The sequence below is a fragment of the Malania oleifera genome, chromosome 6 (genome assembly GCF_029873635.1).
Source record: "Malania oleifera isolate guangnan ecotype guangnan chromosome 6, ASM2987363v1, whole genome shotgun sequence".
Classification (NCBI taxonomy): domain Eukaryota; kingdom Viridiplantae; phylum Streptophyta; class Magnoliopsida; order Santalales; family Ximeniaceae; genus Malania; species Malania oleifera.
Genome location: NC_080422.1, coordinates 69,067,799 through 69,082,038, shown reverse-complemented (window position 1 = coordinate 69,082,038; position 14,240 = coordinate 69,067,799). Strand labels below are relative to the sequence as shown.

The window sequence follows — 14,240 nt, the reverse complement described above, 5'->3', positions numbered from 1 at the left end:
CCATTCAATGATTTGATTGGTTTGAAGCTCGTTATGGATTGCCTTCATGGGTAGAATTTGTTTTTGGATTACTTGTTCGATTTGGATCCCACTGGATATAAGAATATTGATGGAAAGCTTGCCAAAATGCGCCAAACTAGCATTGCTTTGGAGTATCAGACACGATTTGAGTAGCTATCAAACAAGACTAAGATTGGAGTGAAAGCTAACTTGTGGGTAGTTTTATTGAAGGCCTCCTACTTGACATTCAGCGTGAGGTCAAAATGTGTTGGCTACAGACTACGACCGCTACAATTTCCTTTGCATGGTTGGAAGAAGAGAAATTGGGAGAAGAACGACGTCCAATTTAAATTGCCTCGTATATGAAACTCATGGTTGGTTTTTCATCACCGTAAACCAATTTAAGAACTTTCACAAGTGTTTCTATACTTCAATTATATCGGAGGCCTTTTGCCAAAACTCTTTCCCTAATATAATCTTCTTTACATCATATGCTGGGTCTAATTTTGCCATCCCAAATCTTGAGTTTTTCCAAGCATCAGATGTGAACATTTACCTCAATGCTTGTTTATGCCTAACAATGGTCTTCAAGGCAATAAAATTAGTGGCAAATCGAGTGATGACAGGGCAAAGCCATTCTTGAAGCATTTTTTTATTATTTGTGAATTTCTTCATAAAATTCGCTGTCCATGTGTGGTTGTAAATAAAAGAGGTTATTATTTTTGCTTCTTTTAAGACCTTCCTCATATTACTTTTCTTATCAATATCTTCAAGAATAAGGTCTATGCAAAGAGTTGCATATGCTATCCAGTAGAGATTGGACCTCTTTTGCATTAATGATTTTCCTCCTGCCTTCATTGAAATTTCATTATCAATGACTACTTGAACAACATTTTCCTCTCCAAATTTTCAACCACCTTGTCCATTAATCTGAAATGAAATTATAGATTTAATAATTACTACTACTTAATTAAAAATATACAAGCCTATAATACTATTTGCATGTACAATCAAAATTAGAAAATTACCTGAAATAATAGTCAGTTATTCGACTTGGCACATCAGAGGCATCAATTGACTTATGAAACACGGTGCCTTTATTGCAATAAACTAAAAAGTTTATTACGTGTTTTCCAGTTGGTCTTGACCAACCATCACGCATAGTGGTTACACCTCTCTCCTTCCAAATGCATGCAAAAGAAGATATATAACCTTTCATTTCCTGATACTCTTGCTCTAACTAAATTTCAGATACCTCATAGGGTGATGGACCTTTCACCCCCTTCCCAACTTGAGTGGCAATATCAAGTATAGGCTGCATAAACGTAGAATATCCTTTCCATGGTTTTAAATAATTGCTGTTACATAACGAAAAATGGGGATGCCAAAACCGTAACAGATTGATGTTCGTGGGGGGGGGGGGGTGCGTTACAGATTGTTACGATAGCTGACACTTCCGTTCGACTTTTATCCTTCAAATCCACCCGACTTTCTCACGATTCCTTACTTCTCCCTCTCCTCACCACTTGTCCTAGGCCGATCTACCATTCCAAAGACTAAAATCAAGAAATCTTACCTTTGATTTGTTGTTTGAAGTTGAAAGAAAAAGAAGGAACCTTAGTTTGTAGTCGGCTAGCACCCCCTCATCCATTTCTCTAATTTCTTTGAGTTCAGAGGCTAAGATCTCACCACCCCCCCCCCCCCCCCCCGGGCCCGCGCCCCTGAGTAGTCGAATTGTCGAAGGTTTAGATTCCCCCCCTCCTTGAGTAGTTGAAGGCTTGAAGCTTGTTTGGCAATCGCAGGCTAGCCCAGTAGCTTCGCAAGTCGCTGCCAACCCTGCAGCAGCTCCGCTAGTCGCCGCCAGCCCCACCTTCCTTTTGGTCTTCTATCTCCGAGAGTTCGAGTCTTGGAGAGTTGGAGTTATCTTCTAGAGTCAAGACTCCTCCAGCGACAATGCACCCTCTTGGGTCTTGATTCTTGAATCTTCCAATCAGGTTCCTCTTTGTTTTGTTCTGTTTTTTTCTCTTGTTTGTTTGTTGTTTAGTGTTTACTTAAAGTCTTAAATAGTTAAACTACTATTTATATATATATATTATATTGTTTATATATTAATATTATATTAGGTTTACTTTTAGTTATTTTGAGTAGTTAATAGTTATATATTATATTAAATTTAGGGATAGGATTTGATACTTAGGCAGTTTAATAATTAAATTAGGTTGAGTAAATACCTAAAATCCTAAATTTCTAATTGTTAAGATTTGAGAAATAATTTTAATGATCTTAAAATAAATATATTGTATATAAATAATTAGTATTTTTTCTTATTTTTATGACTGTTATTTTATTAATAGATGAAATATCTAATATTTTAAAATTTTAATTATTTAAAAATTTTGAATAAATGATACTTATTATTTTTTAACCAAAAATTATATTTTACTCTTATGTATTAAATATTTAAAATTAGAAGGACATTTTTTATAAGGAGTGTAACTTTGTATTTTCTATGTGTTTTCTCTAGAGATCATGAAATCATGTCTATCAAGATGCCACGTGAGAAAGGAAATGAGAACTTACTTAGTGAGGACATTGAATGGCATTTTGGCACTCCAGTAGACGTTAACAAACATATTATTATGTGTAAGCTATGTGGGAAGATAATTAAAGGAGACATTACACACTTGAAACAACACTTGATACATAAAAAAGGTCAAGTGAAGGTTGGATGCTTGAATGTAACCGCACAAGTAAGAAAACAAATAATGAAAACATGTACAACAATGTGCCAAAAAGAAGAGAGATAAACAAATAAGGCAAAAAGAAGTGGAAGCTCAAATTAGAGGAGATTTTGAGAATTCGAGCAATGAAGAAGACTCAGAACAAGAAAGAATGAGATTTGCTTGACAAGAAAGCATACAATCACAACAACAATGGGAAGAGAGACAAAGATTTCGAGTAAGAACAATTGGAGTGGGTAATATTTATGAAGAGGGAAGTGACTCTGGTAGTGGTGGTGTAAGTGGTTTTAGTAGAGCTCGATCTTATAGTGTTTGAGAAACTGAAGGTAGTGGATGACAATGGATCAATTCCAATGCCCCTGAAGCTACACCAAGGGCAATAGATCCTATTTTAGAAAGAAGTAAGAGTGCAAAACAATCAAAAATAAATACTAGGCTACTGAAAGGTTTAAGAAGTAAATTAGGAAAAGCAGTTGGAAAATTCCTAATTTATAATCGGATGTAGCCGACTCTCCATTTGTAGCCTATGCTTGATGTTGCTACAGAGGTTGGGAAGGGGGTGAACGATCCATCACTCTATGAGGCATCTGAAATTTATTTGAAGTAAGAGTATCGAGAAATGAAATGTTATATATCTTCTTTTGCAGGCATTTGGAAGGAAAGAGTTGTAACCATTATGTGTGATGGTTGGTTAAAACCAACTAGAGTTGTAATAAAGGCACCATGTTTCATAAGTCAGTTGATGCCTCTGATGTGCTGAGCCGAACAACTGAATGTTATTTCAGGAATTTTTCTAATTTTGATTGTATATGCAAATAGTATTAGAGATTTGTATATTTTTAATTAAGTAGTAGTAATTATTAAATCTATAATTTCATTTTAGATTAATGGACGAGGTGGTTGAAGAAATTGGAGAGGAAAATATTGTTCAAGTAGTGAGTAATAATGAAGTTGCAATGAAGGCAATAAGAAAATTATTAATGCAAAAGAGGTCCAATGTCTGCTGGACACATGTGCAGCTCATTGCATAAAAAAACATCGAGGAAAATGTTCACATCTGATGCTCAGAAAAACTCAATGTTTGGGATGACAAAATTTGGTCCAACATATGATGTGAAGAAGATTATCTTAGGGAAAGAGTTTTGGCAAAAGGCCTTTGATATAATCAAAGTACAAGAACCCTCGGTGAAAATTTTTAAATTGGTTGATGGTGATGAAAAACCAACCATGTGTTTCATATACGAGGCAATTGATAGAGCGAAGTTGGTCATTCAGAAAGGTTGCCAGTTCTACTAACATTATTGGAAAATTTTTGATAATCGGTGGAGTTTTCAATTGCACCAAAACTTGCACACAACTGGTAAGTGTAAAAAAATACAATTTTTTATTATTTCAACTTTTAATTTATGCATAGTTGCATTGCAACAATATTATTAATTAGTATGTTTGTAAATTTAATTTTAGGATAGTTTTTGAAACCATAATTACTTTATGGTGCCTACCCTCTCCTAAATTTGCTAGAGAAGTCATGAATGAGGTTAAAAAAGTGGTAACCAAGCTGGTACTCGATGTAGATGCTCAAACTCGGGCTATTAATCAAATACGTATTGGTTATATCGAATATTGTATTATTTTAGTATTCTGTAATACATTATGTAATATATATTAATATATCTAATTAATTAATTAATTAATTATACTTTACAATCATCCTGTTTTGTTGTTGCTATATCGGGATCAGGAGGAGACATTTGGAACCCTGTTGGCTCAAAGGGCAGTGAAACAAACAAATCCTGCTAAATATAGCTAAATAATGGATGATTGAATCTATTTTGTCATTTTTATGTTCAAATTTGATTTTCAAAAATATTCTATATTGACTTATGTTTTTATTCAATTATTTATGTAACCGAATGATGGATTCATTATAACATGTGTGCTCCTGAGCTCCAAAGAATAGCAATCAGAGTTCTTAGCTTGATCACATCAACTTTGAGTTGTGAGTGTAATTGGAGCACCTTTAGCCTCATGACCCTCATCCATGCAAAAACAAGAAATAGACTGAAGTACATGAGACTACAAAAACTTGTTTTCGCGCATTACAACATGAGGTTAAAGTTAAGGCATACAATTAGAAGAAGCTAACAAGAAATCGAAGATAGTTTCAACCCTATCAATTAGGACTATATTTTTAAAGAAGATAATCCTTTGAGTCTATGGTTGGAGGAGAGAGAGGTGCCATTACACGAGGGTTAGGACAACTCAAATTGGTTAGATGAAGAGGTTGGTGGTACTGCAAAAGGAGATGGCCAACCACCAATAAATGTGCATGATTCAAGTTCAAATCCTAAACGTACACTAAGTGATAACAATCTTGGTTTGAGCCCACAAAGTGATGATGATGGTGGTAGTGGTGTTAGGGCTAGGGGTGATGGTGGTGGTGGTGATGGTGCATAATATGATTTTGGGTATGACATAGGGACATCATTTGTAGGGGATACATATCCTCCTAGTCATTATGGACTACATGATATACCCAAAAATTATGACTTGGGTATTCCTCCAGGGTACCAATCTTCACAACCCAGGAGGAGAAGAGCTAGTAGTGGTGGGTCTAGTGGGAGTCATGGTGCACAATCTAGAAGAAGTCACCAACATCGAGATCGTGATTCTACTGGAGATTCATATGGTGTGGTTTGTAGTTTTGGGGACTTTGGTTTAGATGATTCATCATCACAATCATATGGATCTCATGATAACAATTATCTTCTAGCATATCCCCCACCTCAAGCTCAGGACTATGATCCATATCGTGCGAATCATCCTTATCCTAATGGGTTAGGGTCTAGTGAGTCTTCTTCTACACACTACCTAGAGCAGGTCCCAACCCCAACTCCATGTTAGTCTTTTGGGTGGTGACGTGCAGTGTTGTAAATTCGTAATATTGTATTTATGTTTTCAACTATTGATACCAATCATTTTTCAAATTCATGTAAGTATATATTGAGTATTGACTCAATTTTAGTAATTTTATGTCTTTAATTTATTAATTTTCATTTTAATTACATTTCTACATTTTTTTACCTTTTAAAGTAATGCAAACTATAAAAAAATATGCTTGTTTTTGTAAATAGGTCACTAAAATTAATATAAGAATCATATTGTCTGTTAAAAAGAATTTCTAGGTTGAATAAAAGTAGTCAAAATTCATTAAAAACCATGTATTAGTGGATTTCATGCTTATTTTTCAATCTTGGCATGGTGGTCCTTGAGTGAAAAGAATTCACAACCATTAAGCCCGCTTCTACTTACGTAACACCTGCGTCCTGCGACACCCGTGACCATTACGCGATGTTACCCACAACCATGATTTAAAACCATGATGTCAAAACTTAGGTATTGGGCATTTTATGACAATTCTCACTAAAATTAGCCTAAAAACTTGGTAGTAAGTTTAAGAAATTTAAATTTTTCAGGAATGTAGCTTGCATGCTAGCTAGCACCTAGTAGGTTTTTCCTTAAAAAATTTTGACCCTAAAAAAAATATGAAATGATTTTTGTTGAAGGAAGAATAACTTTTTGTTAGTTGAAAATAAAAGAAGAAAAATAAAGCTATATGATTTATGCTTTGGAAAAAATAAAATAAAAATAAAGATAGGCAAATGGAAGAAAGTGGAAAAACAACAAAGGTAATGCATAACTACTTCAAGTCTGCAACTTTAAGCTCGCAACTTGACTGTACAACTCCCTATTTGTTGAAGCTCTATACTAATCTCAAAGCTTTTAGTTGGCCCCTACTGTTTCTAGGTGTAGTGCCAAACTGCTAACAAACAATTGGGGATTTGCCTATCAAGAGCTCTAACCTCTCAAAGAGTTTTCAATTTCAAAGGAAGAGAGCTTTCAAGAGATGTTCTGCTGCTCTCTTGACGTGGATCGAACAAATCCTAGGACATGCTCATTAGTTTGCCTTAATTTTGATGCATTTGGGCCAATCGGACCAGATTTTGTTTCTATTGCCAAAGCAAAGTGTTTGTGTCCATAATATATATATATTGGGCCTTTTCTTTAAAGTCCTAAACTGGAAATATCCATATTCCATTGCACAAGTAGGATTGTTAAGATCCCAAGTAGGATTGCGATATTAAGATCCTACTCGATTAAGATTCTTCCTTAGATCTGTATCTATTAGGTAAGTCTAGATCTACGGTTGTAGGATCACAAGATCCAGATCAGGGTTTTGATAACCATGCTGGGATCCCTAGGTTTCCAGCCAACTACAGGAACTCCTCTATGGAAGGCAGTCCTCTCTCTCCCTTTCATTCTTCACGAGCCATGATTCAGCCATGCTGTCCTGCTAGTGTGGGATGGGGATCACCAATGCAATGCTGCTTTGTAGCTGAGAGTGCCACAACTTCAGCTCGGTCTCTCTGAGATTCAAATAATACTGATGCAAGGCTTTCTAAACCATGATGCGCAGCATTGTTGCAGTTCCATATGATGTTCCTAGGAGCGACTATGGCAAGGCTTGACAACAATTACTATGCTCTTGCTTGGGCTTGCAGGAAATAATTTGAATGTTGAATAATGGCAATGGAAGCGATGTCAAAGATTGGGGTTCATTGGCATGAGTGAGTGACAGCAACACCTATGGTGAAGCTTGACAGCAGCAACAAAGCTCCAAATAGGAAGTTTGACAACTGCTAAGAAGATGGGGGGATTTTGATCTTGGCGAAGTCGAACTCCAACAATGTTGTAGAGTTTTGCTCTGGTGAGCGTCTGCAGAGGTCCATAGCAGTTATGACAAGACAATGGCCTCCTTCAACAAAGGATGAAATTTCTTGATTTCTGCAATGGCTAGTAGGATTCTTGAAATGATAAAAGATTTCAATGGCAGCAGTGTAGGTGTACAAAAATTACTGAAAATCTGAAAACCGTACCCAAATCCAACCATTTTACATTTCAGTTTGGTTTTTCAGTTTTCAGTTTTGGTTTCTAGTTTTCATAAAATCAGTTTCAGTTTTGGTTCTACAAGAATACCAAACCAAATACCTACAATGTCTGTTATTTTACACGTTCATATTCATGTGTTTATTTAGTCATAATTTATTAATATTTTTACTTCTATATTGAATTATTTTATTGATTTTGTTTTCTTAAAGCAATGTGGTAGAGTAAATATAAGAATTTTGTGGGGAGGGGTGGAGATTAAACTTGGGGAAGTCCCCACCGTGCATTTTTGTTGATGTGGGACAAGGAAGGCATGCTTCTGCCCTGCTCAGTGCCCAGACCCTTCGCAGCAGTGCTGCTGCTGCCAGACTGAGCCCCTGCTGCTGCTGTCCCCTGCTGGAGTGTTGCTGCAACATGTTGCAACTGCTGTTGTTGCAGTTGTCTCCCCTCCTACATTAATTATGAGAAAAGGAGAGCCCCCCCTCCTATAAATAGAAACCCCAACCCATTGAACATGGAAGGTAATGGATCTCAGCCCCAATTATGGTAATATATGATTTCACCCAATTATTTTACCCTTGTGTCTTTATTACCCATTAGCCTGGTTGGATAGTCTGAAAATTTTGAAAACCAGATATTTGACAGAACCAGCCCTCCAAACTGGAAAATTTTTTTTAACCATAATTTTTCAGTTTGGTTTTGGTTTGTAAATTAAAAAGGCCGATCCATTTGGTTCAGTCATTGGTTTGGCTGAAATTGAACCAAACTGAACTGATTACAGCCGGTTGCAGCAGCAATAACTTTTTCTTTTTGATACTTGCTCTTTGGTCTTTGTGGCAGTACAGTTTTATATCTCTGCAACTGCCGCTTTGTTCTTTGTGGCAGCACCCCCTTTTTTTTTGCTGATCTGCTAAGAATGAAAGGGTGGAATGATGAGATTTAGTGTAAGGGCTGGCTTGGTGGTGAGGATGGTGGTAGGGATGGTGTTATTGCAACACGATTAAGGTCAAATTTTGAATCCTACAATTTAAGTTGAAACTCCAGACAACCCCAGTCAAACTTCGACAGCCATGGTGATTTGAGTAGAAATTGCAAACTCTGTCAAATAACGTTTGACAGCTATGTCAGACCAAAATCTGGTCGATACCAGTTAACGAAGGACCAAGGACAACTTTAGTTCTCATTTCATGTCTGAATAAAACTACTGCATGGGTGCTTTTTATATACGTATAATGCTCAGAATATTGGGAAAGTCAAGCAAACTTTTTTAGAAACCTAAATAAACTAAAATACTAGTTCTATAAATAATAATACTGTAGAATCTTGAAGATATGATCCTAATCAAAATATTGTAAATAAAAACAATGAAAGTTGTATCAAAATTCATCCAAACATTCTGAGAGTCCCATCAGCCACGGCATGCTTCACCATAGAAAATCTTTCAATGCTGACTGTATCACCTAGTCTATTCCATATTGGTTAGAATAATATCAACTTTGTCTGTCATTTACATAAGAGTAGCACCGTAGCAGTGACTTTATTGTGTAAATTATTATCCTCTTACACAATAACTATTTCATTCTGTGAAGCAAACATAATATAAGTGTTTCCCAAGACTGTTGGTTTTTTCCTAATGGTATGATATAAAATATTTGGGAGGGGTAAGCAGGGAAAAATTTTATGGAGATGTGCAGTTTTTTGCATATTTTGGGTCACTGGATCAAAAGAAATGCGAGGATCTTCAATGCTAACATAAATTCTGTGCTTTTCCTTTTGGATAGGAGTTACTTTCAGGGCTTCTTTTTGGGCTTTTCTTTAGTTTCTTTCAAGGGATGTTGTTATCAGATCTTCAAAGAGATTGGAAAGGATCTTTGATGTGATTGTTTTTATTTTGATTTCTGCTTTTTTGTTTTTTGTATTATTTCTTTATTAGGAGGATTTCTTATCCTCCTTACCCTGTAATTCTTCTGTACATTAATGTATTTTCTTTTTTCTAATAAAAAAGAACACACGTTTTTTACTTTTCATAAACTGCTATTACTTTGCATTTAAGTGCAAATGTTTGGTTATTTGAGCTGTTTTGGCATGTTGCTTGCTTATATGCTGGATTACGAAAAGATTGTGTGGTCTAATAGGGTTCAGAGTATAAGTTGCTCAAAGGCTTGCCATTGCTCAGAAATGTGCACAAACAGGCCATTTCGGAAGGAGAAAAAGATTAAAATTGTCAAGGTGAGAATCTGAAATTTCAATTTTATAAATTTTCTTTATGTTAAATTGGTCTTATTTAGCAGTAGAAATTATTTCATCTTTTGTGGTTGATTATTTTTTATATTTCAAAAACTTTTCCCCAAAATTTGGGAATGATCCTGATTTTTGTGCTGTTGTTGTTGCTTGGTATATTATTAGTTTACACATGTTTTTTCTTCTCAGACTGAACTTTGTGGTTGGGGAGTGGAGGCAGCTGAGTTTATTAATAAGGGCGATTTTATAATTGAGTATATTGGGGAAGGTAGAATTGTCTTCATTTATCTTTTAATTATCTTTAAGGATTTCCTGGTGTATAATGTTCAGTTTTACAAATTTCACATGCTCATTCCATAGTTTGTTCAGTTCCTAATGAAGTCTTAATTTTGATATGCTTAAGGGATACAGAATTTTTATAAACTTAAAATTTAAAATTTTTGATCAAATTCATTTTCTTGTATGCTTGTTAAGATAACAAATTCTAATTGGATGGTTATCTATTTATTTCAGTTATTGATGATGCTTTGTGTGAACGAAGGCTTTGGGACATGAAAGACAAGGGTGTGCAGAACTTTTACATGTGTGAAATCCGTAAAAACTTCACAATTGATGCAACTTTCAAGGGAAATTCGTCTCGCTTTTTAAACCACAGTTGTGACCCCAACTGTAAACTGGAAAAGTGGTTAGTGAGATTAAATTGCTGTTTTTTTTTTTTTTTCTAGTTTTTAGCGATTGTAGGAACTTGCCATTTACTTTTGGACTGGAGATTTATTTTATGTATCAATGAAGGATGTATAATGGGCTTGAAGTGTCTCACTTAATGTTGTGCTTTCACCCTTTATTTATAGAGTCAAATCTCTCTATTTATTTTCTCTCTAATATTTGTCTGGGGAGCCTAAAGCACTTCTAGTAGGCTATCTTTCCTTAGTGGCATCTTTCAAGTTTCTTTTGTTTATTGTTTATTACCTTTGCCTGTGTTAAAATATCAACCCCAAATATCTTTGTAAATAAAATACAAATTAGGAAAGTAATTATGGGAGATTTGATATTATTCAATAGGAAATTGTTTCCTTGTTTAGAATAGGTAATTGTATTATATATTGGATTGTATGTAAGAACAAAATAATGAAGAAATATTTTTTCCAATCGTTTCTTCTTTCATGGTATTAGAGCTAGGGTTTCTTAAACCCAGCTAAACAATGACTGACAGCAGAGGCTCTACCTCCTCTGCAAACATCACCGGCGATTCAGAGGTTACGTCTGGTGGGGGTACGAATGATAACACGGTCTTTCCACTCTCATTGGAAAAACTAAACAGAAAAAATTTCCGTGAATGTGCTCAGTCCATGAAACTGGTGATTGAGGGAAAAGGAAAGCTTGGTTACCTTCTCGGTGAGCGAAGGAAACCAGATCCTTCCGACGCTGTAGCCTTGCAAAGATGGAGGTCCAAAAACTCCATGGTCGCGGCTTGGCTCGTCAATTCGATGCAACCATCAATCGAAAAAATTTATTTGTTTTTGCCAACGGCGAAGGAGGTCTAGGAAGCCGTACGTGAAACGTACTCTGATGTCGAAAGTTACTCACAAATCTTCGACATCAAGACCCGATTGTGGCAGATGCGGCAAGGCGAGAGAGGTGTTACCGAGTATTTCATGGAGATGAGTCATCTCTGGCAGGAGCTCGATCTGAGCATCGACGAGGAGTGGGAGTGCTCCGGCGATAGCACGCGATACTGAAGGAGGCTCGAAAACGAGAGGGTCTTCGAGTTTCTTGCCGGCCTGAATCGAGAACTCAACGACGTGAGGGGACGGATCCTTGGCTGGCGACCTCTCCCTTCAACCTGAGAAGCTTCGCAAAGGTCAGGAGGGAAGAGAATAGGAGGCGGGTGATGTTGCGGTCTCAAAATGGATCTTCTGGGCTGGACCCGGCTGTATCTGTATCGGCCCAAAAATTAGATGGGCTACATGCTGGGCCAAATGCCTCTGCTTTTGCATTAAAAGGCCCAGGAGGACCTAGTCAACGACCACAAAGAGGAAAAATATAGTGTGAACATTGTTGAAAAACAGGTCATTCAAAAAATACCTGCTGGGAGATTCATGGAAAACCGGAAGACTGGAAACTGAGACAATACCAAAAAAATCGTGGGTACCAGGCCAGCACTGGCGGATCAACTGAAAGATCACAAGGAGAGAATAACGATACCTCGTCTAGCAGTGCATTCAGTTCTGAACAGTTGGATCAGTTAAATAAGATGATTTCATCAATGCATACATCGGGTCAGTCTTCCTCTGGTTCTCTGGCTCATCGAGGTAATCATCTGTCAGCTTTAAAAACCACATCTTGTTACAAATGTCCTTGGATAATTGACTCGGGTGCATCCGATCATATGACTGGGTTGTATCAATATTTTTCATCCTACTCACCATATGCCGGGAATTTGAGGGTAAAAATTGCAGATGGATCTCTCTCACCAGTTGCTGGAAAAGGAAGTATTCGCATATCTGATTCCTTAACTTTACAATCAGTCTTACATGTCCCCAAGTTATCGTGCAATCTGTTATTTATCAGTCAGGTAACAAAAGACTCGAATTGTTCCACTAAATTTGTTTCCTCCCATTGTGTTTTTCAGGACCTATCATCAGGGAAGACGATTGGCACTGCTAAAGCGTATGAGGGACTCTACTACTTTGAGGAGGCAAGTTTGAGTGAACTATGTAATACTGCAATTTGTGATTTTGCATCTACTTTTAGAAATAGTGAACTTTTGTTATGGCATTCACGGATGGGTCATCCCAATTTTCAATATTTAAAACGTTTGTTTCCTTCTCTTTGTTCAAATAAAGTGGCTTCTGAGTTTCAATGTGAAGTATGTGAGCTTGCTAAACATCGTTGTACTTATTTTCCATCATCCATATACAAACCATCTCGTCCATTTGCTATGTTTCACAGTGACGTATGGTGTCCCTCACGTTCCCTAAATCGCATCAATACAAAATGGTTTGTGACCTTTATCAATGACCATACTCGTCTTTGTTGGGTCTACCTACTGAAAGACAAAACTGAAGTCCACTCCATTTTCATCAATTTTCATACCATGATTTATACACAGTTCTAGACTCATATTCAGATCCTATGTATTGATAATGGTACGGAATATTTCAATACCATCCTGGGAACTTATCTTCAAGATCATGGGATTGTTCATCAAAGTTCTTGTGTGGATACCCCTCAACAAAATGGGGTTGCTGAACGAAAAAATAGACATATACTTGAAGTAGCCCGGGCTTTAATGTTTACTACCCACATGAAACATTATTTTTGGGGCGATGCCATCTTAACAGCCACACATCTCATTAATCAAATGCCAAGTCGAGCATTCTCATTTGTCACCCCTCTTTAGAAATTTCAGGAACACTTTCCTACCTCACTGAAAATTTTTGGTTGTACTGCTTTTGTTCATGTCCATGCACACCATCATGATAAATTGGATCCTCGTGCCATTAAATGTGTCTTCATTGGTTATTCACCTACCCAAAAAGGCTACAAATGCTATGATCCGATCTCAAAACGACTGTTCGTTAGCCTTGATGTCACTTTTTTTGAAACCACTCCTTATTTCACAAAGCCCTCTCTTTAGGGGGAGAAATAGAGTGAAGATCGGTTCTTTGATCCTTTTACTACTGAATCTACAGTTACTCCAGTTACTTCATTCCCTGACCCATCTATTGAGTCTTCCATTACATTACTTCCCGACTTGCCAAACTACCCTCAGGGGGAGATGCAGGAGAGCAAAGCAATGCAGACATACTGGTTTACTCAAGAAAGTCGAAAACAAAGGAGAGGGACAATCTCATACGTAAGGCACCAAGAGCGTTGGAACCGGTGATGACTCTGAATAATCATGAGCCCTTGACTTATCCTGATATGGTAATTGAGTCTTCCTCTGATAATTCTGCACCTGATGATATCAATCTACCTACTGCAATCAGAAAACAAACCAAGTCATGTACTCAATATCCTTGGTCGAAATACATGTCTTATAAAAGCTTGTCTACGGGATATCGTGCGTTTGTCTCTAATCTTGACAGGATGAAAGTACCAAAAAACATTCAGGAAGCTTTAGAAATACCAGAATGGAGAGAGGCAGTCATGGAAGAAATGCGAGCCCTAGAAAAAAAATGGAACTTGGAAGTTGACAGATCTATCGAAAGGGAAGAAGCTAGTAGGTTGTAAATGGGTTTTCACAGTGAAATGTAAATCTGATGGAACAGTTGAAAGATATAAAGCTAGACTTGTTGCAAAAGGCTT

At 36.7% G+C, this 14,240-nt stretch overlaps 1 protein-coding gene across 2 annotated transcripts in view; it reads left to right on the top strand.

The window, feature by feature from the left end:
• The window catches only part of LOC131157623 (histone-lysine N-methyltransferase ASHR3), a 79,791-nt gene that overhangs the window by 51,139 nt on the left and 14,412 nt on the right, over positions 1-14,240 (top strand). For both annotated transcript variants that reach the window (XM_058111920.1, XM_058111921.1), the window contains exons 7-9: positions 9,824-9,917; positions 10,119-10,197; positions 10,443-10,614. In XM_058111920.1, coding sequence (XP_057967903.1) covers positions 9,824-9,917; positions 10,119-10,197; positions 10,443-10,614 — 345 coding nt within the window. The remainder of the gene's footprint in view (positions 1-9,823; positions 9,918-10,118; positions 10,198-10,442; positions 10,615-14,240) is intronic.